General features: G+C 63.3%; 2 protein-coding genes across 17 annotated transcripts in view; one reads left to right on the forward strand and one right to left on the reverse strand.

Moving 5' to 3' along the window:
* The window catches only part of PTP4A3 (protein tyrosine phosphatase 4A3), a 44,291-nt gene extending 27,867 nt beyond the window's left edge, over positions 1–16,424 (forward strand). For 5 of the 16 annotated variants that reach the window (XM_077942283.1, XM_015146084.3, XM_077942284.1 and 2 more), the window contains exons 2-6: positions 6,918–7,866; positions 10,578–10,670; positions 12,492–12,622; positions 13,301–13,375; positions 15,859–16,424. In XM_077942283.1, the coding sequence (XP_077798409.1) occupies positions 7,762–7,866; positions 10,578–10,670; positions 12,492–12,622; positions 13,301–13,375; positions 15,859–15,976 (522 nt within the window). In that variant the 5' untranslated portion in view covers positions 6,918–7,761 and the 3' untranslated portion in view covers positions 15,977–16,424. 16 annotated transcript variants of the gene reach the window in all.
* Positions 16,425–18,575: 2,151 nt separating this feature from the next.
* The window catches only part of MROH5 (maestro heat like repeat family member 5), a 71,861-nt gene continuing 70,468 nt past the window's right edge, over positions 18,576–19,968 (reverse strand). The window contains exons 28-30 of the mRNA XM_077942885.1: positions 19,826–19,928; positions 19,554–19,628; positions 18,576–19,021 (exon numbers count right to left, since the gene is read on the reverse strand). Of these exons, the coding sequence (XP_077799011.1) occupies positions 18,921–19,021; positions 19,554–19,628; positions 19,826–19,928 (279 nt within the window). The 3' untranslated portion in view covers positions 18,576–18,920. The remainder of the gene's footprint in view (positions 19,022–19,553; positions 19,629–19,825; positions 19,929–19,968) is intronic.

The raw sequence follows: 19,968 nt of genomic DNA on the forward strand, positions 1-19,968 counted from the left end.
GGGGTCAGGTTTCTACCCATCACTGGGTGGTTCTCCTGGTGCCATTGGAGCTTGGGAGGCTCCAGGTGGGCCTGGCAGGGCCTGAGTGGCCACAGATTTGGGAGGCTCCTAGTGCCTGGCGTGCATCACCTGCTGCCTGCCTGATGCTGGGTGCCTGGGGCCCAGTGGCAGCCTGAGTGGAGCCCCATGGCCTCGCCCATGCTCTCGCCAGGTGCCCACCTACCTGCCTGCCTGTGGAAGCAGTGGTTACAGCCCCCAGGTCTGTGGTGGAGCTTTGGCCTGCCTGGGCACTGCTGGTGGCTGGCGGCATGTGAGCAGCTTCAGGAGGAGCAGGGCAGGCGTCTTGGGTTGGCGAGTTAGCGCCATGCCCCAGAAGGCACTGTTAAAGCTGTGTGTGGCCCAGAGGAGCAGTGGCTGAGCACAGGGGTGTGTCCTTGGAGCCCACACTCATCTGTAGATGCCCAGTGGGTAGAACCCGAGCCGGTGCCCAACAGCTCTGCTTCCAGGCGGCAGCCAGGCACCCATGACTGGCTTGGAGCTGACACCATCTCGGAAGGTGGCTTTCCTCTCTGGCAGTGTCTCTATTTGTAAAGGTGGCCATGGGCCCCAGAGGGCTAGCACTGGCTCAGGGTTACACAGGGAGTCGGGGTAGTAGCCTGATGTGAGACTCCAGGCATCAGGAGCATGCCTGCCTCCCTCCTGGCCAGTTCTTCCAGGAATCCTCCCCTGACCTCCCACCCTCCAGATCACCTGCCACCCTGGGGCTGCTTCTGCTCAGGGGCTTTCCTCCTGCTGGTCCCCGTCCCTGCAATGATTGCTCAGAAGCACCAGAGAGGGGGCCTGGGACGGACAGCTTGAGAGGCTGCCTGAAGGTGGAGGGCACAAGGGATGCTAAGGAGTAGTGAGGTCCCCATCACCAGAGGTGTGCAAGCTGGGGCTTAGGTGTGGCGTAGGTGACCTTTGAGGTTCCTCTAGACCTCAGGGGTCGAGATTCTGTGATGGGTTCTGGATGTTTCCCAGATCTGGACTTCTGCCCAGAACGTTGGGTCATTTGTTCCTTCTACAAACAAGTGGGAGCCCTCTTGGTGCCAGGGCCTGTGTGGGAGGTGGGGTGAAACTGAGGACCTCTCAACTCTCCTTCAGTTGGGATGCCTTCCCTGGGGCCTGGGACACTCTGCTCTAAAGGACACAGCAAGGGGAGAGGGGATGGGATGGGGTAGGGAGAGGGGATGGGATGGGGTGGGGAGAGGGGATGGGATGGGGTGGGGAGAGGGGATGGGATGGGGTGGGGAGAGGGGATGGGATGGGGTGGGGAGAGGGGATGGGATGGGGTGGGGAGAGGGGATGGGGTGGGGAGAGGGGATGGGATGGGGTGGGGAGAGGGGATGGGGTGGGGAGAGGGGATGGGATGGGGTGGGGAGAGGGGATGGGGTGGGGAGAGGGGATGGGATGGGGTGGGGGCAGTGGCAGTGAGGGAGCTGGGCTCTTGGAGCTGCCGGGTGCAGGGGCCTGGAGGACTCTGGGAAGGCATCCTAGCGTATCAGGCATGGGCTTGGCCTGCTCGGGTCTACCCTTCTGGCCCCCCTAGCAATGGGCGGACTTGGGCTCGCTCTGGGAGGATTCCAGGAACGGCTCCTGCCTGGATATAAATAGACTTCTCCGAAAGGCCTGGGGCTGTGCCAGCTGCAGCAGGTGCCCCCCAGGCCTGGCCAGAGGGCCCCAGGCAAGGGGGTGGAGCCCGGGTGGGGGTGATGAGGATGCGGGGGTCCACCTTTGTAGCCCCAGAGGCATGATGGGCTCTGTCTGGTTGTAGCATCACAGAGCTTGATGGGAACTTTCACTCTGAGACCCTTTTATGGATAAGAAAACTGAGGCTGGGGTGGCAGGAGCAGCTTACCCCAGAGGTCCTCTCTCCTAGAGGGCTAGAGTTGGGATAAGCAGGGTCTCTGGGGGGCAGCAAGACCCAGCTCCAACTGTGGTTCCTCTGCCTTCTGGCTGTGTGACTCAGGAGGGTTGCTCAGCTTCTCTGAGCTGTTGTGGTTCGCCAGTGCAGTGTGGCAGGTGTTGGTGCCTTGCTCGGGGAATGCAGTGTCTAGCCTGGTATCCTTAGAAAGTGGCTGAGGTTGGAGAATGGTGGGGCAGAGTCCCTGAAGCTGACCCATTCCTGCCTTGGACCTTCACGGAGATGCTGCTGGAAGTGGTGAGCTGAGAGCACTGGGCAGGAGTCAGAGCCTAGTGTCTCCCTGTGGTGCTGGGTGCACCCATGTGGGTGGGTGTCCTTGCCAGGGAGCTCACACCCTTGGGGGTCTATGAGCTGGCAGGCAGGGCTACCTGGCTTGGTGCGCCCTTGGGTGGGGGCTCCCATGGGTCCCTTCAGACTGGGCACAGTCCTCCTGTCCTCGGCCCCTGGCCTGCTTGCCCACCTGGGGGTGGGAGGAGACGAGGGTTGCCAGCACAGCTGGGCCAGGCTGATGGTGATGCTGTCTGGAAGTGTGGGTGGGGAGAGCCTGGCAGGGGGAGAGTGGGTCATGCTCTCAGCAGGTTCCCTTGATGACCTCAGATTGCAGGGACCAGGTTGTTTGAGAGCTGCAAGCAAGGCCAGGCCTCCAGGGACCCTGTGCTGGGGGTGCCACCCATGCCCCTCCACCCTGCTCTGGGTGGCCAGGGCAGGCACAGAGTGGATCGTGATGCCAGCTGCACCCTTGGGGCTCATAGTCTGGGGAGCACATGAGTTCCTGGCACAATGCTCCCAGGAGGCAGAGCCAGGAGTCCCAGGGAGGCTTTTGCTTGAGAGGATCTGGGAGGGCTTCCTGGAGGAGGGGACGCCTCTTCGGAAGTGCCCAGCCTCGGAGTTTGTAGAGCCCTCTCCCTGGCTGAATCCTGCCTGCCGGTGTTACCTGAGTGTGTTCCTCGTTTCAGTGCCTCAGTTTCCTCACCAGTACGCTAGGGGAGACCAGCGTAGCAGCCACAGCTGGGTCGTGAGGATTAAGTGAGGGGACAGTAGTGTCTGGCACACGGTAGGTGCTGAGTTAAACACATGGAGATGTGCTGGGGCTGTGGGCTGGTGAGTTGGGCAGGGGGTCTGAACAGGAGGGACTCGGGCGCCCTCCTCCTCAGGGTGCAGGACAGCACCTGCACAGCGGGGCCGCATTTACATTTCCAAAGCTGGGCGTGCTCCCTCCAGGCCTCCCCACCAGGAGCGCAGCCCGGCGGCTCCTGCCCTCAGGACCCCCAGCCCACAGCCCCGTGAAGGGGCCAGGGGGAGCTCCGAGGTTCTAGGGAGGGCAGGCAACGGGAGAGGGCGCTGGGCCGGCCGGCGGGAGGAAGGAGGGGTCCCGGGCTGCAGCGCCCCCGGCCCTCGCCGCGCCCCGCACTTCCCTTTCCTGGCCGGGCTTCCTCTTCCCCGCGCCCGCCCTGCGCGGCCCCTTTGTTTCCCGGGCAGGGCGCGGCTATATTTAGGCGGCAGGTGTGGGAGCCCTCGGCAGCCGGGTCGCCCGCCGGTCACGCCCCCCACGTGACGCCCGGGCACTATAAATAGCCGCAGGCGGCGGTGGCGGCAGCGCCTGGAGCCGGCTCCGCGGCGGAGGGGCGGCGCCCCGACCCGGGCCCAGCACCGTGGGCACCGCCCGGCTGGCGCGTATGGAGGCGGCAGGACGCCTGCGGCGCGGGTGAGCCTGGCAGGTGGGGACGCGGCGGACCCAGGCCTTCCGGGACCCCAGCCCCGCCGGGGAGGAGGTGGCGCCCTCCGGAGGGCTGGGCGGGAGCCCCGCTGGCGTCCAGGGAGGGGGCCGCGCCCCTTACCATGACCCCACCCGCGACTGGTCCCCCGGGACTCCCCGGAGCGTCCACCTCAGCCCTGACCGCGGCACAGCCTTACTTCTGAGACCCACTGAGCCCCGGGCCTCCAGACCCCTTCCCCAGTATCACAGGGGGGCCCTCTCTGAAGGGGGCTGGATTCAAACTTCTTAACCCGCTGTGCCATCGGGAAGGAGGGTGGTAGCCTCCCTGAACCTCGACTTCCTCTTCTGTACAGGGGCTCCGTGTCGTTCCTGCCTCCTAGACTTGAGGCAGAGAGAACATACTTAACTGGACGCCTGGTGTGGCCCTGGCTGAGAATGTCCCCTCTCCCTGGCTTGTTTCCTCGTCTGGCCAACAGGGACAAGGATGGACTCTTCCTTTAAGGGTCTTGAGAAATCGCTGAGGGCTCTGGGCCTGCTGGCCCGAGGAGGCTGAGCCGGATCTCGGGAAGGGTGCTGCAGGGCTTGGTAGCAGGAGGGAAGGAGGGGCCATGGCTGCCAGTGGGTCCCTGTGCTGTGGGCCACGGGCTTGGTGGGGGTGGTAGCGACTCACAACACACGGAGGCAGGGGCAACCTGTCCCCATTTTGCAGATGGGAAGCCTGAGGCTTTGGCTTCAGGGAGTTCTCAGTGCCCATCCCTGGGGATCCTTAACCCTTGCTCTCAGGGCCCTACCTGGTGACCTCAGTGGGGGCGTGCAGTTAGGGAGGGGTGTTCTCCCTTGGGGGACAGCCACCAGGCAGGGCAGAGCCACACAGTGGTGCCAGGGCATCATTGCTTTGCTTTCACCTGGGGCAGGAGTAGGGGCTCCAGGGTGCAGAGACAAGTGGGGTGTGTGGCAAGACCCCAGCCCAGCCTTGTCTAGCCTCTCCCTGGACCCCTGACCCCGTTCTAGCCTGGGTTGTGACCCCTGAGGTGGTTCAGAGCCTCCTCCCTTGCAGCAGCCTGCAGCCCTGTGGACCTGTCCAGGGCCACTAGGCAGCAGGGCCAGGCCACGTGCTGTTGCCTGTGGGGTCTTCCCAGGTCCTTGGCAGCTGTGGGCGTGAGGGGTTGGTCAGCCCCTCAGGGAGAGGCCCAATGCTGTGGCTTCTCCAGCGCTTTTCCTCCTTTCTTTCTGTAAACATGAACTCGGCTCCCGCGCACAGGGACGTCCTGCCGTCCCAGGAGGGACCCAGGTGTTTGTGTGCTGTTAGCACGCGGTGGCTTCCCTCACCCACACTCAGAGCCTGTGCTCCCTCCAGCTGGGCAGGGTGGGGGCTGGCAGGACCAGGGGCAGGATCCTTGTCTCCACCTTTACCTCCTGCTAGAGGTCCCACCCCACCATCCGTTTTTTTTTTTTTTTTTTTTTTTGAGGCGGGGTTTTGCTCTTGTTGCCCAGGCTAGAGCGCAATGGCGCGATCTCGGCTCACTGCAACCTCTGCCTCCTGGGTTCAAGCGATTCTCCTGCCTCAGCCTCCCGAGTAGCTGGGATTACAGGCATGCACCACCACGCCTGGCTAATTTTTTTTATTTTTGTTTTTAGTAGAGATGGGGTTTCTCCGTGTTGGTCAGGCTGGTCTCGAACTCCCGACCTCAGGTCATCTGCCTGCCTCAGCCTCCCAAAGTGCTGGGATTACAGGCATGAGCCACTGCACCCACCATCTGTTTTAACCTTCCCAGAACCACGCAATGGACAGATCCTGAGGTGTGGCGCTTGCTCGGAGCCTGTGAGCACTGGCTGCCACCGAGGGTGTGGAGGGCAAGCAAGGAGGAGCCCACGGTCCCATGCAGCCACCCTCCGAGTCCAGGGACCCAGGCCTCAAGCCCTCCCTGCGCCTGGGCTGAGACTCCAAGGGCCCAGCCTGCCTGGTGGGCAGCTGGGAAGGGGGTGCTGGGGCTGGGGCAGGGGCACAGGTGAGAGGGGGTGGGTTGGGGAATGGAGAGCTCTGCTGGACAAGGGACCCTGAAGTGCCTTTCCTTGGGTGGTAGACAGTAGTGACAGGGCCGGGCTTGGGTTGAGTCTAGGGGGCTGGAGAGTCTGCTAACAGCTGGGTCACAGCCGGAGGGAGCTTGGGTCACTTGTGTGGCCCCTCGTTGTGCTAATGGGGTAACAAAGAGGCTGGCACCTTGTACAAGGTCTCCCAGCCTTTCCGTAGAGAGGGAAGGAGGCTGCGTGCTCCTGGAACCCCCTTGCCCGGGAGCTTTGGGGTTGTGAGACCCAGAGAGGGAGAGAGGCAGGCGTGGAGGTGCTTCAGGTTACTGTGGCCCACCTGCACCCTCCCTCTTCAGGGCCCTGTTACGGTGTGAAGCCACTCCTGGCCACCTGTGCTGTCACCACCTTGGCATGTGTGCCTGATGGCTGGCCTATTGGTGTGGTCTGTCCCCGCCTCCACAAGCTCCTGGAGGGGCAGAGCTGGCCTGTTTATCCCCTGAGCCTGGCTGAGCCCTGTGTGAGCAGCAGAGACACAGTGGCAGGGGGACACTGGTGGGCAGGGGGACACTGGTGGGCAGGGGGCTACTGACAGGCAGGAGACTCTGCAGAAAGCAAGAGGCAATTAGGGTGGCCCACGGCCGCTTGTGGGGCCAGGTCCCTCACCTCCCTGTACTGGCAGCACTGACTGAGTGCCTGGGCCCCGTTCCCTGAGGATGGGCCACCCAGAGAGACCTGGGCTCAGATGTTCGCAGTAGCCAAGAATCGGAAGAGGAGAGGGCAGCTGTCCTGGGGTGGGGTTTCCACAGATCACGGCAGGTGGGCAGGGGCCAGGCTCAGGCTTCTTAGGGGAACTCGGCCTGTGTCCCCACAGAGGGACCCATTGTCTGTGTGCTGGGTTCATCATGTCCTCGGGGGTGTGTATGTCCCTGAAATCCCTGTCCCCCTCTGTCCTCCGTCATGCCCTGCTGGCTGTGTGGTGGCTGCCCTATGGCCTTCAGGCGCTGGGTCAGTCCTGGCAGGAGCCGTGCTTCCTCGTGCTCCCACATAAGGAAACAGACCTAAGAGGGTCATTCACTCAGCATGGTCAGGAGGAGCGCTCTGGGAGAGGTGTTGCCTGTGACTGCGGGCTCAGGGCAGGCATGAACCCCTCGTGGGAGGTAGGGCCCACTGTGACCCCTTTCTATTCATTTTCTTCATCTGCGCCCCCAGATGCTGTGTGCTGCGGACCCACCTGGGGTTCATGGAGTGGGCCACGGGGCCCAGCCCTGAGCACTGCTGTACCCAGGCTCGCCGTGCCTGCTGCTGAGGAGTCCCCGCGCTGCTGGCTCTCACCATTGCCCTCGCCTGCCGATGGCCTCTGCTGCCCAGCCTGGGGCCAGCTCTACCGCCTGAGCCCCCTGCCCCCCTTCAGGACTCACCGTACCCCGATGGGGTAACGTGACAGAGGCCCCGCACGTCAGAGGCCGCTGTCCCCACGGCCGCTGCCCGTGACCCCTGGCCCAAGGCTGCTGGAGTTGGTTCAGTTCAAGTTCATTCTTCCTTTGGCCCTTGGGGGCTTGGGGCCCACCTCTGAGTGAAGGGGGCTGTCTGCCCAGCCACCGATGTGGAGAGGGCGCCCCCAGCGTGGGGTCCAGCTCTGGACACTGCTTGGCGGCCGGATTCTCTTTGGGCTTTTAAGTTTTCTTTGCTGAGCTTTTTTTGGTTGTTCTTTTTATTTTTTGCCTCTTTATGACTATCCAGCTGTGAGAGACAGGAGTTTGGAGTTGCCTGCTTTACTTTGGGCGGGGAGGGGGCTGTTTTTTCTCTTTTCTTTTTTAAGACTTGGGTTTTCTTTTTTAATTATCCAAACACTGGGCAGCTTCCTCCCCCACGCCTAAGTATTTGCACAATATTTGTGCGGGGTATGGGGGTGGGTTTTTAAATCTCGCTTTTCTTGGACAAGCACAGGGATCTTGTTCTCCTCATTTTTGGGGGGTACGTGGGGACTTCTCAGGACGTGTCCCCAGCCTTCTGTGCAGCCCCTTCTGCCCTGCCGGGCCTGTCAGGAGGCGCCATGGCTCGGATGAACCGCCCGGCCCCGGTGGAGGTGAGCTACAAACACATGCGCTTCCTCATCACCCACAACCCCACCAACGCCACGCTCAGCACCTTCATCGAGGTGAGTGGAGACGGAGCTGTGGCAGGCAGGGGGCCCAGGTATCTGGGAAGCCCGGCTGAGCTGCCTGAGGCCTCCCGAGAGGGGTCCCCAGCCCCCGCTGGCCAGACAGGGCTCACAGCCTTGAAGCAAAGCCCAGTCCCCGTTGCAGGATCCTGGAGGAGGGACATGGGGGTATCCTGGGGGTCGGGGGTGAGGGTGTTGGGGGATCAGCTGGGTCCCCTGGGAGGCCTGCAGGGGGCTGGCATGTGATAGGAGGGACTCCATGCCATGTGGATAGAGGCAGGGGGTGAGGCTGGGGGATACATGGGCCAGGTTCTGCGTGCTCAGCCGTGGCCTGGGCTGAGGCCCTCCCCAGCCCTTTGCTGTCCTTTTGACCTCTGTGCATAGGCTGAGCGGGCAGGAGGTGCCCTGGTATGAGAAGTGGCTGCTTAATGGGGAAACAGGCAGATGGGGGACAAGTATGCAGGGCAGCTCCATGGCTAGCCCAGGCTTCCACACGCTGCTGGGCTCTGGGTGAGACCTCAGGTTAGACGAGGCTGGACAGGGGGCTTCAGGGCCCAGATCTCTATATGAGGAGGGACTGAGCAAAGGTCAGCACTGGCCACAGGAGGGAGGGACCGCTGTGCCCTGGAGAGCCAGCAGAGATGCCTGCCACTGGCAACCCTGGCAGATGGGACCAGATGCATTTACAGAAGCTATCTTGGGAGTGGAGTCTGGAGAGACCTGTGTGGCCTCCTAGAGGAGCCTGGTCTCTGCAGAGTGCCCTGCTGTTTGCAGGCCTGGGGCCATTTGCAGAGTCTGCAGCGGTGTGTGGGGCCGTTGACAGCCTCTGTCTGTGCCAGCTGTGTCAGAGGCTGCAGCTGTGTGCAGGGTCATTTATGACTGAGTCCTTTGCCCTGTGACATGAGATAAGCCATCATGGTCTTGTCATAATGAAACAGGGATTTGGGCATGAGAGGGTATTGAGAACTGTAGAGCAGCAGGATGCATTGGGCACCCTGCCATCAGGGAGCCTGGACCCTGGACACTGAGCCAGGTGCCCTACAGAAGATGGCTGTCCCTCTCACAGCTGAGACCCTTGAGATAACAGCAGGATGTACAAGAAAGATTGGGGAGAACATCATGATGAGTGGCCAGGGTCAGTCCTCAGAATATGACTGGGATCAGGGTTAAGCCTGTAACCAAGGTCAGGTCTCAGTGTGTGACCAAGGTTGGGACTCTGTGTGTCCAGGATCAGCACTCAGTATGTGACCAAGGTTGGGGCTCAGTGTTTGACCAGGATCAGTGCTCATGTGTGACCAGGGTCAGGGTTTGGTGTGTGTCTGGGATCAGGGCTCACTATGTGACCAGGATCGAGGCTCAGTGCGTGTCCAGGATCAGGGCTCAGTGTGTGACCAGGATTAGAGCTTAGTAGGTCAGCAGGGTTAGGGAGGGCTCAGCCTGTGACCAGGGTTAAGGCTTAGTCCAGGATCAGGGCTCAGTGTGTGACCAAGATCAAGGCTCAGTATGTGACCAGGATCAGGGCTCAGTATGTCACCAGGGTTGGGGCTCAGCATGTGACCAGGATGAAGGCTCACAGGTGTGTGACTGTCAAGGCTCAGGATGTGACCAGGATCAGGGCTCAGTGTGTGACCAGGATCAGGAAGGGCTCAACCTGTGACCAGGGCCAGGACTGAGTCCTGGGCTGGGTGGCCATTCCCTCTGCTGAGGGTGCAGAGGGCCTCTGAGGTACCCCACGGCCAGAGAGCCCAGCACCCCGCCTGCTCCCTGCATTCTCAGATAGTTGGGTACTGGCCTCTCTGTGTTCTAGGTACCCGTCCCGTGACCAGCAAGACCCAGCAGCTGATTCCTCACCCATCCCAAAATAGCTGTGAGAGCAGGTGGGGTGGGAACAGCCCTCACACGTGACCCCCGTGAAGTGGATCCCCCGCAGTGGGGGTATAAATATCGGCCTGGCTGTGAACTACCACGACCTTTTCCCTGGTCGTGTGGGGCTTCCCTGGTGGCGTGCAGGGCCCAGCTCCCTCCTGGCCGCCATCTGAGTGGTGCCCACCCTCCCTGCTCTGAGGTGCCCCAGCTGACGCCCGCCCCTCTTAGACCCCAAAGTCCCCCTGGACTGGACCCATCCCTGCGGCTCAGCTGGGGTCGCTGCTCAGATGCAGGGGCTCACATGTGGACTGGGGGGTCCAGTTCCTGCTGTGGGGACCCAGTAGCTTTTCTGGAAGAAATGTCCTTGCTGGTAGATGTGGGGTCCTGAGCACCCCAGAGGAGGGAGTGGTGTGCTGGGGAGCTGGGGTCCCAGCTGCCGGTGACCATGAATGTAGGTGGAGACACCTTTGCCTTTGCTGGGTGGCCCAAGGGACCTGGGACAGGCTCTTTCACACCCAGACACCACCTTGACCAGTCGCGGAGCCCGAAGTCCACTCTTGGTGGGCGTCACTGCATCAGGGTCTGCCTGGCTGGAGGGTGACATGCCCTTCCCTGGGGGCTTCAGGGACCATGCCCCTGCCCCAGGGGACTGAGGGGACAGGATTCCACCCCGAGAGGTCTGAGGGGACAGGGCTCCACCCTGAAGGGTCTGAAGGGACATGTCCAAGTCCTGGGTGATGGTGGGGGACACAGCTGTGCCCTGGGAGCCCTGGTGAGTGGGTCCTGCTCCCTGAGCACTGCAGCCCCAGCCCAGCCCTGCCTCCTCCGTCCTCCCCCCTCAGGACCTGAAGAAGTATGGGGCCACCACCGTGGTGCGCGTGTGTGAAGTGACCTATGACAAAACGCCGCTGGAGAAGGACGGCATCACAGTTGTGGTGAGGCACGCGTCACGGGGACCCTGGCCACGGGGACCCTCGTCGCTGCTGCCACCGTGGGAGGGTGGGGCGGGGGGCTCTGGGCCTGCACAGAGGGTTTGGTGCCCCTCCTGTGGCAGCCCTGGACATGTTTGTGCCGGGCCACGTGTGTGTCTGGGTACATCAAGGGAAGGCCAGGGTGTTGGGCCTTGTGACCTCAAGAAATTCACCCTTGTGTACCCCATCTTTCTGTCTCTAGATTGGGCCAGCTTGGCTCGCCAGGCAGGGGTGGCTGGCACATGCTTGGTGCATGGGCCAAGGTGGGGGTTGGGCTCCTCCGCCTGTCTCAGACCCTCCTCCCGTCCTGTCTTGGGTCCATCTCAGCCTCTGTCCAGGTGGCTGCGGCCCTGTTGCCAGGCAGCAGGTTCCTGGGGAGGACCCTTGGGCAGTTTCCTTGGCTCCTTTGGCCCTGGGGACCCAGGTCTGGGCAGGGTGTGGGGCGGTTCTGCTGCCGTATCCTTGGGGGATGGGCCACAGCAGCTGCAGGCCCAGAGCCGGCCCCAGGGCAGGGGGTCCACCCCCGGCCCGGTAGACGACTGCCCCCTGGTGCAGGCTCGCCCAGCTGCATCCGGGCCTGTCTCCTCAGTGCGGAGCTTGAGTGACCCCTCAGTCACTGCTTTTCATCCCAGGACTCTGCTTTTGGCTGTGGTTGCTGTTTCATAACCTCAGCTTGGCGGTTTGGAGTGGTGGCAGTGGTGGCGCTTTGGGGTCAGATAGGCCTTGGGCTGCGTCCCGCCTCTGCCCTCCCCAGCCTTGTGACACTGCAGGTCACTCCGAGCCTTGGGTTCCTCAGCTCAAAGCGGGGCTGCTTGGAAGAATGGGAGGTGAAGGCGTGTCCCCGCTTCTCGCGTGGGGTGCACCCACACCCTCCTTCCTCTTCCACAGCAGCGGGAGGGATTGGGGTCAGACGTAAGTAGCCGTGCAGACCACTTGTCTCTAGGAGTTGCCCTGCCTGGAGGCTGGGGAGGGGTGAGATGCCCCCAAAGGCTGCGTGTCTGCTCAGTGGGCCCAGCGGGCTCTCCCTGGCACCAGACAGCCTCAGGCCTGGCACAGTCCCGCGGCCCTGCACGAACTCTCTTTCCCAAGACTGAAACGTGTCCATTCCCACCGCAGCGCTCTGGCCCGGGCCCTCCCCTGGGAAGACTCACTTGCCCACCGATCCAGGGTGCTGGGGAACGGGACAATGGGAAGCACAGGTCATCTTCTAAGACCAAATTAACCCCCAGGAACAATGGGCCGGGGTCCCAGTGGAGCCGCCTGTTTCGAGTGCCCTTGGAAACATGGGCCCTGTCTCGCCCCATAACCCTGTCTTCAGTCCTTCCTGGCACCTGGGCTGTGTGTGGCACGTGCCAGCCGTCTTTGCATGCCACCACAGGGGACTAGACCTCTTGCACCAGCCGACCCAAAACCTGTCAGGCTGCCGCCGGCACACAGGCGTGAGGGATTGTGACCCCAGAACTGGAGCTCGGGCTGACAGGTGTGGGGATTGGATTTGTGTGACTCTGGACGAGGCTCCAGTCAGAAAGGGGTGGGGTGGTCTAGGAAGGCTTCCTGGAGGAGGGGACAGCTGCAGTGTACAGGGAATGATGAGTCTAAAGCACCCACCATGGGGTGCCCATGGCCAAACTGTACGCCTCCTGTGTGCCCTCTGGATCTGCTGCCCCCACCCTAGTGGGCTCCTGGCACCCTCTGCCTCTCAGAGCTCCCTGTTCTCGCCTGAGCCCCAGGGCCACCTCTCCACTCTCCCGCAGCTGGGGGTCCTCATGTCGCTTCCCTTCGCAGGACTGGCCGTTTGACGACGGGGCGCCCCCGCCCGGCAAGGTAGTGGAAGACTGGCTGAGCCTGGTGAAGGCCAAGTTCTGTGAGGCCCCCGGCAGCTGCGTGGCTGTGCACTGCGTGGCGGGCCTGGGCCGGTGAGTGTCGGGGCAGGGTGGGGCTCGCCGTGTCAGGTGGTTGGGCATCTCGTGGTCTGATAGCCTCGCTTTTGGATGTGGGTCTTGAACACACGTCCATGCGACCTTCCCAGGAGGCCCGTGCCCCAAGTACTGGGGCGCCCAGACTGGTCCTCTCCCAGCATCACAGAGAGGAAGTGCTTCCCAAAGTCTAACCCAACTTCTTCCTGCTGTGGTTGTAACCATCCCGACATCTTGTTCAGGAAAGGGCTGTCGTCCCCCTCTCCAGACACAAAGATCCACCCCTGCACAGCTGGGGCCTCAGACCCCTGCTGGGAGAACGGGAGGAAGAATGGCAGCTGGGATCAAATGAAATGACCAGTGGGACAACCCCATCCGCAGAGGGAAGCCTAGGCGAGCAGGGTTGATAGCAGGCACAGATCCAGCTCTTAGCACTTCACCCGGGAGCCCTTATTTAACCCTCCCCTAGCAGATCGCAGAGAGGTTGCCTAGGAGGAAGCCAGGATTTGGACCCAGTGCTCAGGCTGGGCTCTGAGGCTGTGGCCTCCATGGGGGAGCTTCCGGCAGCAGGGAGTCTGGACCCCTAGGGCCCCCGTGCCCTGCGTCTTCAGCAGGTGCCCTGCCAAGGGGACGGGGTGCGCAGGCTCCGAAGACCCCGGCCCTTCTGTTTGCCCCCAGGGCTCCAGTCCTTGTGGCGCTGGCCCTCATCGAGAGTGGGATGAAGTACGAGGACGCCATCCAGTTCATCCGCCAGTGAGTGGCTGAGGTGGCGGGGTGGGCTGTGAGCGCTGGGGGAGGGGAGATCTGGCTGCCCACGAAGGGTGTTGGTGTTGACTGTGTGGTTCTGTTGCCCTGAGGCTGCGTCGCTCAGCACAAGCTGGGACTTGCTGCAGAAACGGGGAAACCCGAGGTGTTTCTGATGGGTGGGGACAGCAGCCCCTGAGGGACCATGTAGCCACGCAGGGACACAGCGAGGCCACTCGCCATGCCGTCCTGCCCGCCCTCCACGGACGGAGCTCCTTCCTTCCCCCATCCTGACGGGGGTGGAAGGACCCTCAGCCAGCCGGTTCAGTCCCTCCATGAAAAACAAGAGCCTGAAACCCCATACCACACCGTGTCCGCCCCTAGGGACGCTCACACTGGGCTAGTGTCTCAGAGCTGCTCTGAGTCCGGCTGCTCACCACCCCTCCCCTCAACCCTGAGCTCTCCAGCTCAGCCCCTCCCCGCCCTCCTTGGAGGCTTCCAGTCCAGCTTGCCTGCCCCATCCCTGTCACTTGGTGGCCTCCCTGGGGAAGGCTGCCATCTGCCCACTGCCCAGGGGGTCCTGGGGGAGTCTGGCCGGGACAGCAGGGCCAACTCTGGAGGAACGGATGCGGCGCCTGAAGCCTGCCCCTGCCCAGCCCACCATGTGCGTGCCCATGAGTGCCACACACCCGTGCTACTTGGACAGGCTTGGCTAGCGAGGCCATCTCTTCCTCCCAGAGGCAGGCTTGTTCCCGGCCATACTGGCTGGCCAGCCCTGCGGGTCCGTGCAAGAGCGTGGCCAGCCCTGCGGGTCCGTGCAAGAGCGTGGCCAGCCCTGCGGGTCCATGCAAGAGCGTGGCCAGCCCTGCGGGTCCGTGCAAGAGCGTGGCCAGCCCTGCGGGTCCGTGCAAGAGCGTGGCCTGCCCTGTGGGTCTGTGTGGGAGCGTGGCCAGCCCTGCGGGTCCGTGCAAGAGCGTGGCCAGCCCTGCGGGTCCGTGCAGGAGCGTGGCCTGCCCTGTGGGTCTGTGTGGGAGCGTGGCCTGCCCTGTAGGTCTGTGTGGGAGCGTGGCCTGCAGGTGCTCAGGTCTCCTTGGGGGCCCTGGGATGTGCACGCTCACACACAGACACGCATGGGGGTCATGCAGGCACACACATAAGTACACGTGTGCACACACAGACCCAGACATATGCAGGCACACACGTACAGGCAGGTGTGTGAACACAGGCACATACAGACAAGTGGGTGCACACCTAGACACACATGGATGCACTCAGGCACGTACACACGTGTGTACTCATACATGACATGCATTTTCACACATGCGGGTGCACCCAGGCGAGCACATTCCCTGGGGCCTCTCCTGACCCCACGTCTCACCGAGCCAGGGCTTGTCTCTCCCTTGTGGTTTTTGCTGTGTGGCTCCCTGCACCTGAAGCTGTGCTGGTCAGGACAGGTTGGGCGGTGCTGCAGAAATGGCCAGGCCCAGAACAGCATGGGTGTTTCTTGCCCCTGTTGCGTGTCTGTGGGTGGGGGCCCTACGCGGAGGCCTGGCTGAGGGCTGCGCCTTCCCCAGCATGCCGGTGGCTGGGCAGAGGAAGCGAGCGTGGTGGAGCCACACGGGGTGCCTGCAGCTTTGCTGGACAGAGACTCCTTGCGCTACTTCCGCTCCCACTTCCTTGGCCAGGGCCAGCCCGTGGGCACGCCTGAGGCCATGGCAGGTGAGGATGGATGAGTCTCCAGAGGTGCTGGGTGGGCAGCCCCAGGCCCCGGACGCCTGTCACCTCAGGGTCTCTCAGGTGTGGCTGCAACATCCTCTCCTCCAGGAAGTCTTCCTGTCCACCCCAGCCCAGGTACCTGTGGTCAAGGACCAGGTGGCAGGGACAGGGTGAGCACGTAGCCCAGGTCCCCGCTGTAAGGACCAGGTGGCAGGGGCAGGGTGCGCACACAGCCCAGGTCCCCGCTGTAAGGACCAGGTGGCAGGGGCAGGGTGCGCACACAGCCCAGGTCCCCGCTGTAAGGACCAGGTGGCAGGGATGGTGGGGACAGGGTGAGCACGCAACCAAGGTCCCTGCTGTAAGTGAAGGTCGTGTAGCTGGGCTGGAATTCTGGGCTCAGCCCCTCCCTTACTCACAGGCCCCCCCTTCCTGGATGGTAGAGGTGCCCAGACACCACCCTTGTTGCCTGCTCATGGCCTTGGGGTGGGTCCTACCCATCTGGGGAAGCCTGGGGGCCGTAGGGAGCCCAGAGTCAGCCTGGAGGAGGTGGCGCTTTGGTGAGTTTGGAAGGCAAGCAGGGGTAAGCTGCAGGAGGCCAGGAAAGGGTGACTGTGACTCTGGGAGCAGCTGTGGCAAGGCCCTGGGATGGGAGGGGCTTGGCCAGCCGCAAGGCCTTACTCCAGCTCACTGCACTCTCAGCTTCCAGCTCCCTGGGACAGGTGAGGTGGCCGAGCCAGGGCCTTGGATGAACCCTGTCCCTGTCCCCCTCTTCCCAGGAAGCGCCGTGGAGCCATCAACAGCAAGCAGCTCACCTATCTGGAGAAATACCGGCCCAAACAGAGGCTGCGGTTCAAAGACCCACACACGCACAAGACCCGCTGCTGTGTCATGTAGCTCAGGACGTTGACCGGGCCTGGTGGCCCTGCCCAGCCCTGCTCTGCCCAGCCCAGCAGGGGCTCCAGGCCTTGGCTGGCCCCACATCGCCTTTTCCTCCCCGACGCCCCCGCGCACTTGTGTCCGAGGAGGCCCCTGGCCCGTGTGGCCTCCGGGCCTTCTCCTGTCTCTGCCGCTCCCTCTGGCAGCGCTGGCCGTGGCTCTGTCTTTCCGAGGTGGGTCGGGCGCCCTCTTCCCTGGACCCCCGCCCGCCCCCTCCCACACCAGCCCAGGCCGGTCTCCTCTGGCCTGTTTGTTGCAGGGCGGGGGTACATTTTGTAACCACTGGGCCCCCCCAGCCCATCTTCTGCGACCCCTTGCCCTGACCTGTTCTCGGCACCTTAAATTATTAGACCCCAGGGCAGTCAGGTGTTCTGGACACTCGAAGGCAATAAATCAGGAGCCGTGGCGTGGCCGTGTGTGTGTGGAGTGGGCTGAGGCGTCAGGCGGGGCGGGCCGGTGGCCTGGGGGCCCCCGCAAGGGCTCAGGAGGCCACTGTCGGGATGCTGGGCCGCTGCCCAGAATGGGGCTCCCGCGTGCTCCTACGCTGCCCTCTGGTGGCCACTCTGGGTCCCTGCACCCTGACCCAGGGGCCAGCCTGCCTTTTCTCGAAAACCCAGGCGGGAGCCCTGCTTTGGGCGGGGTGGCCGTGTTGACGGTTCTCGGGACTGTGACATTAGAAGGCGAGGTGGGTCACCAGCATTGTCCTCTGCAGGATGGGCTGGGATTCATTTGGCAGTTCCTCAGGGCCTGTGTCCGGCGGGTTGGTCCCTGTCCTGCCCCAACCAGGTGTCCACATTTCAGGCTCCGAGGCGCAGAGAAGGGTGCAGGTGGTGGCTCAGGTGGAGGAAGGCTCCATCCATCAGCCCGGGGAGGGAGGGTACCTCCTGGGCACCGGGGGCTGGATGTGAGAGGCCTGGACCGGGGCCTGCTGGAGGGCGTGGACTGGATGCTCGTGTGTTCCTGGGTGCTGTGTCTGTGTTGGTGGCTGGCCCCACCCTAGGCCAGGGTGCACGGCGGGCATGGCCCCCGCTGGGAGGAAGGTGGGCCTGGGGCTGGCCCCACCCTAGGCCAGGGTGCACAGCGGGCATGGCCCCCGCGGGGAGGAAGGTGGGCCTGGGGCTGGCCCCACCCTAGGCCAGGGTGCACAGCGGGCATGGCCCCCGCTGGGAGGAAGGTGGGCCTGGGGCTGGCCCCAGGGTTTGGAGAGCCTAGGAGTGGTCTCTGTCCTGGGGCCCCAGGAGGTTCCAGCAAGAAGCAATTGGGGCAGGTCTGGAGGAGGTCAGTGGATAAGATGGGGAGATGTGGAAACCCCAAAAGCCCTTTCTCAAGCAGCCCTGCCTCCAAGACTGACACACGGCTAAGGGGGCCACAGACCTGGCTCCTGTGTGGAGAAAGGGCAACAGCTGTCCCGGATGGTTACTCTCTCCTTTCCTCAAACACATTTGGAACTCAAGTAAATCTGATGCGTGTTGGGTGAAGTTTGCTGTATTTTTTCAATCTACCAGCCAAGTTTTGGGGTCACCTCTGCTGGCCCTGTGTAGCCATGTCCCTGCCCCAAGAGGCTCACAGTCTAGGAGAGTTGCGGGGAAGACAGGCTGGTAAGCCTCCCAGTTACAGCTAGGGGTGTTCCACCTCGGGGGGTGGCGGGGAGCGGGGGCATGGAGGCGGGGCCTTGGGATACTCCACCTTGGGGGCCTGGGAGACAGGATGCATGGAGGCGGGGCCTTGGTGTGCTCCTCCTCAGGGGTACGGGGGAATAGGGGGCATGGAGGTGGGGCCTTGGGGTGCTCTTCCTTGGGGGGCAGGGGGAATGGGGGCATGGAGGTGGGGCCTTGGGGTGCTCTACCTTGGTGGGGGGCAGGGTTACAGGGGGTGTGGAGGAGGGGCCTGGGGGGCACAGTGCAGAGTACCAGGCTGGGAGGTGGGGGAGATGCTCCATGTGGAAGGACCGCCTGAGCTGAGTGTGGAGTGGGGTCAGCACTGGCCAGGAGGGGAAAGGGGGTGCAGTCTGGATCATCCCATGGGTGGGATGGTGGCTGGCCTGGCAGAATCCCGAGACAGAGGCAGCATGGGATGAGAGCCCAGGCAGAGCCCTGCAGGGAGGGGCTCTCCAGGAGCTGCGTGGACCCCAGGCCAGGTGGAAACCCAGGCCGAGGTGGAAGGTTGGGCAGGTAGGTTCCCTGGTGGCTCTCTGGGAGTCCAGGGTACCTGCCTCTGGACTCATCCCTCCAAGGGTCTTGGGAGAAAGGTCTTACTGCCCATTTTACAGATGGAACAGCTGAGGCTCAGAGAGCCAAGGCTCCTGCCTCAGGCCACAGTGTGTCCAGGGTGGGCCTGGCTGGTTCTGTTGCTAACCCTGAATGGACTGAGAAGGATGTTGATGGGGGTGGAGGGAGACATTGGGGTCCCGACTGAGGGAACTCTGTCCTACCATCAGCCCCCAGCCACTGTGGCGCATCAAGCTGGAGACAGACTGAAGATTGAGCAGCCACCCTGGGCGGAACCTGCCCTCTATTCGAGGGCCCGCCCAGCCCCCAGGACCCTGGGACCCCGGCAGGCTGTGGCTTGGGCTCAGGCCCCAATCAAGGGGACCCTGCCTCCAGGAGTGGACGGGCGTCCACCTGCAGGGCGCTTCACGGACTTCACAGCTTGTCTCTGTCCCCGGGGCCTGACCCTGGGTTTGTCCCCAAGTCCTGCCATTGTCTCCTGGGGCTTGGCTTGGTCGCAGCAGAAGGGCCCCTGGCGGGCAGGGAGCTGACACGCATCAAACTGCTTTGTTGAATCTAGATCTTTCTTTCAAATGGAAAAACGTTATGCAACCAAGCTCTGTGGGGGGCAGATGGGGCAGGGCTGACCAGGTGGGCACAGCCTGGGGAAGGCCGTTGGGGAGGATGGCCGGAGGTCACTGCTTGGGTCTGGCCGACACCTTCTGGAGGAAGGATTGCTGGCTGGTGGCAAATTCCCGGATGCTGGGCTCGGGGTCGCTTTTGAGATGTTCAAAAGCTCCAGAAGAGGAGGAGCAGGTCAGAGGTGACCCCAGCCTGGAGCAGCCCTTTTACCCCAGCCCGGGTGGGGTGGGGTGGGGAGGGGTGGGGTGGGGTGGGGTGGGGAGGGGTGGGGTGGGGTGTGGGGGGTGGGTGGGGCCAGCTCAGACCCCACCTCCTGTGACTCCAGGCCTGGGTTGCTTCCCTCCACTACTCACCCACCACCCCCATTCCCCGGCCCCTTGTTCTGTTGGTGCCATGAGGCAGCTGTGGAGTGGGTGTGAGCCTTAGGCCCCAAGTGCCCTGATGGGGGCCTGGGGAGGGGAAGGGTCAACCTCAGCCTCAAGACACGAAGGTGGGATGGGGGCTGGGCACCGCTCAGGAGGCCTGTGTCTTTGTCCTGATGCTGGGTACGGGGGCGGGGGTTCTCCTCTGGGGCCTCAGTCTTGCTGTCGGTGCCATGGGTCTGAAGAGCGCCTGGGCAGGGGTGGGAGGGTGGGCAGGGGTGGGAGGGTGTGGGCTGCGGGGGCTCTGGAGGGAGGGCCGCTTACTGCACAATAGCAGGTTGATGTCCCCGGCGTTCAGCATCTGGAATACGGCCTGGGGGTGGCAGCAGATGGTGTGGCCTGTGTGACAGACGGGCAGCTGGCGGCTCGGGCTCCCTGTCTCCTGGGGCGCTCCAGCCCACCCCTGCCCCTCTTCAGCCCCAAGCCCCTCCTCATCCACCCCCTTTCCTGTCTTGTGGGCGGTGGGTCAGGGAGGGTCAAGGGTGTTTGGGTGGGGCAGGCCTGGGGGTCTCCAAGCCTGGCCCTGCCCCCCCCACCTATGAAGAGCGCCGCCCAGGTCTTGATGTGGCAGGAGTGGCTGTGCAGGTAGCTGAGGGCCTGTGACAAGTGGATGCCGAATTCCTCCTGGCTGCGGGTCATCTGGCCGGAGGAGAGCACACCTGGCTGGGGCGGGTTGGGG

This window comes from Macaca mulatta, chromosome 8 (genome assembly GCF_049350105.2).
Source record: "Macaca mulatta isolate MMU2019108-1 chromosome 8, T2T-MMU8v2.0, whole genome shotgun sequence".
NCBI lineage: Eukaryota > Metazoa > Chordata > Mammalia > Primates > Cercopithecidae > Macaca > Macaca mulatta.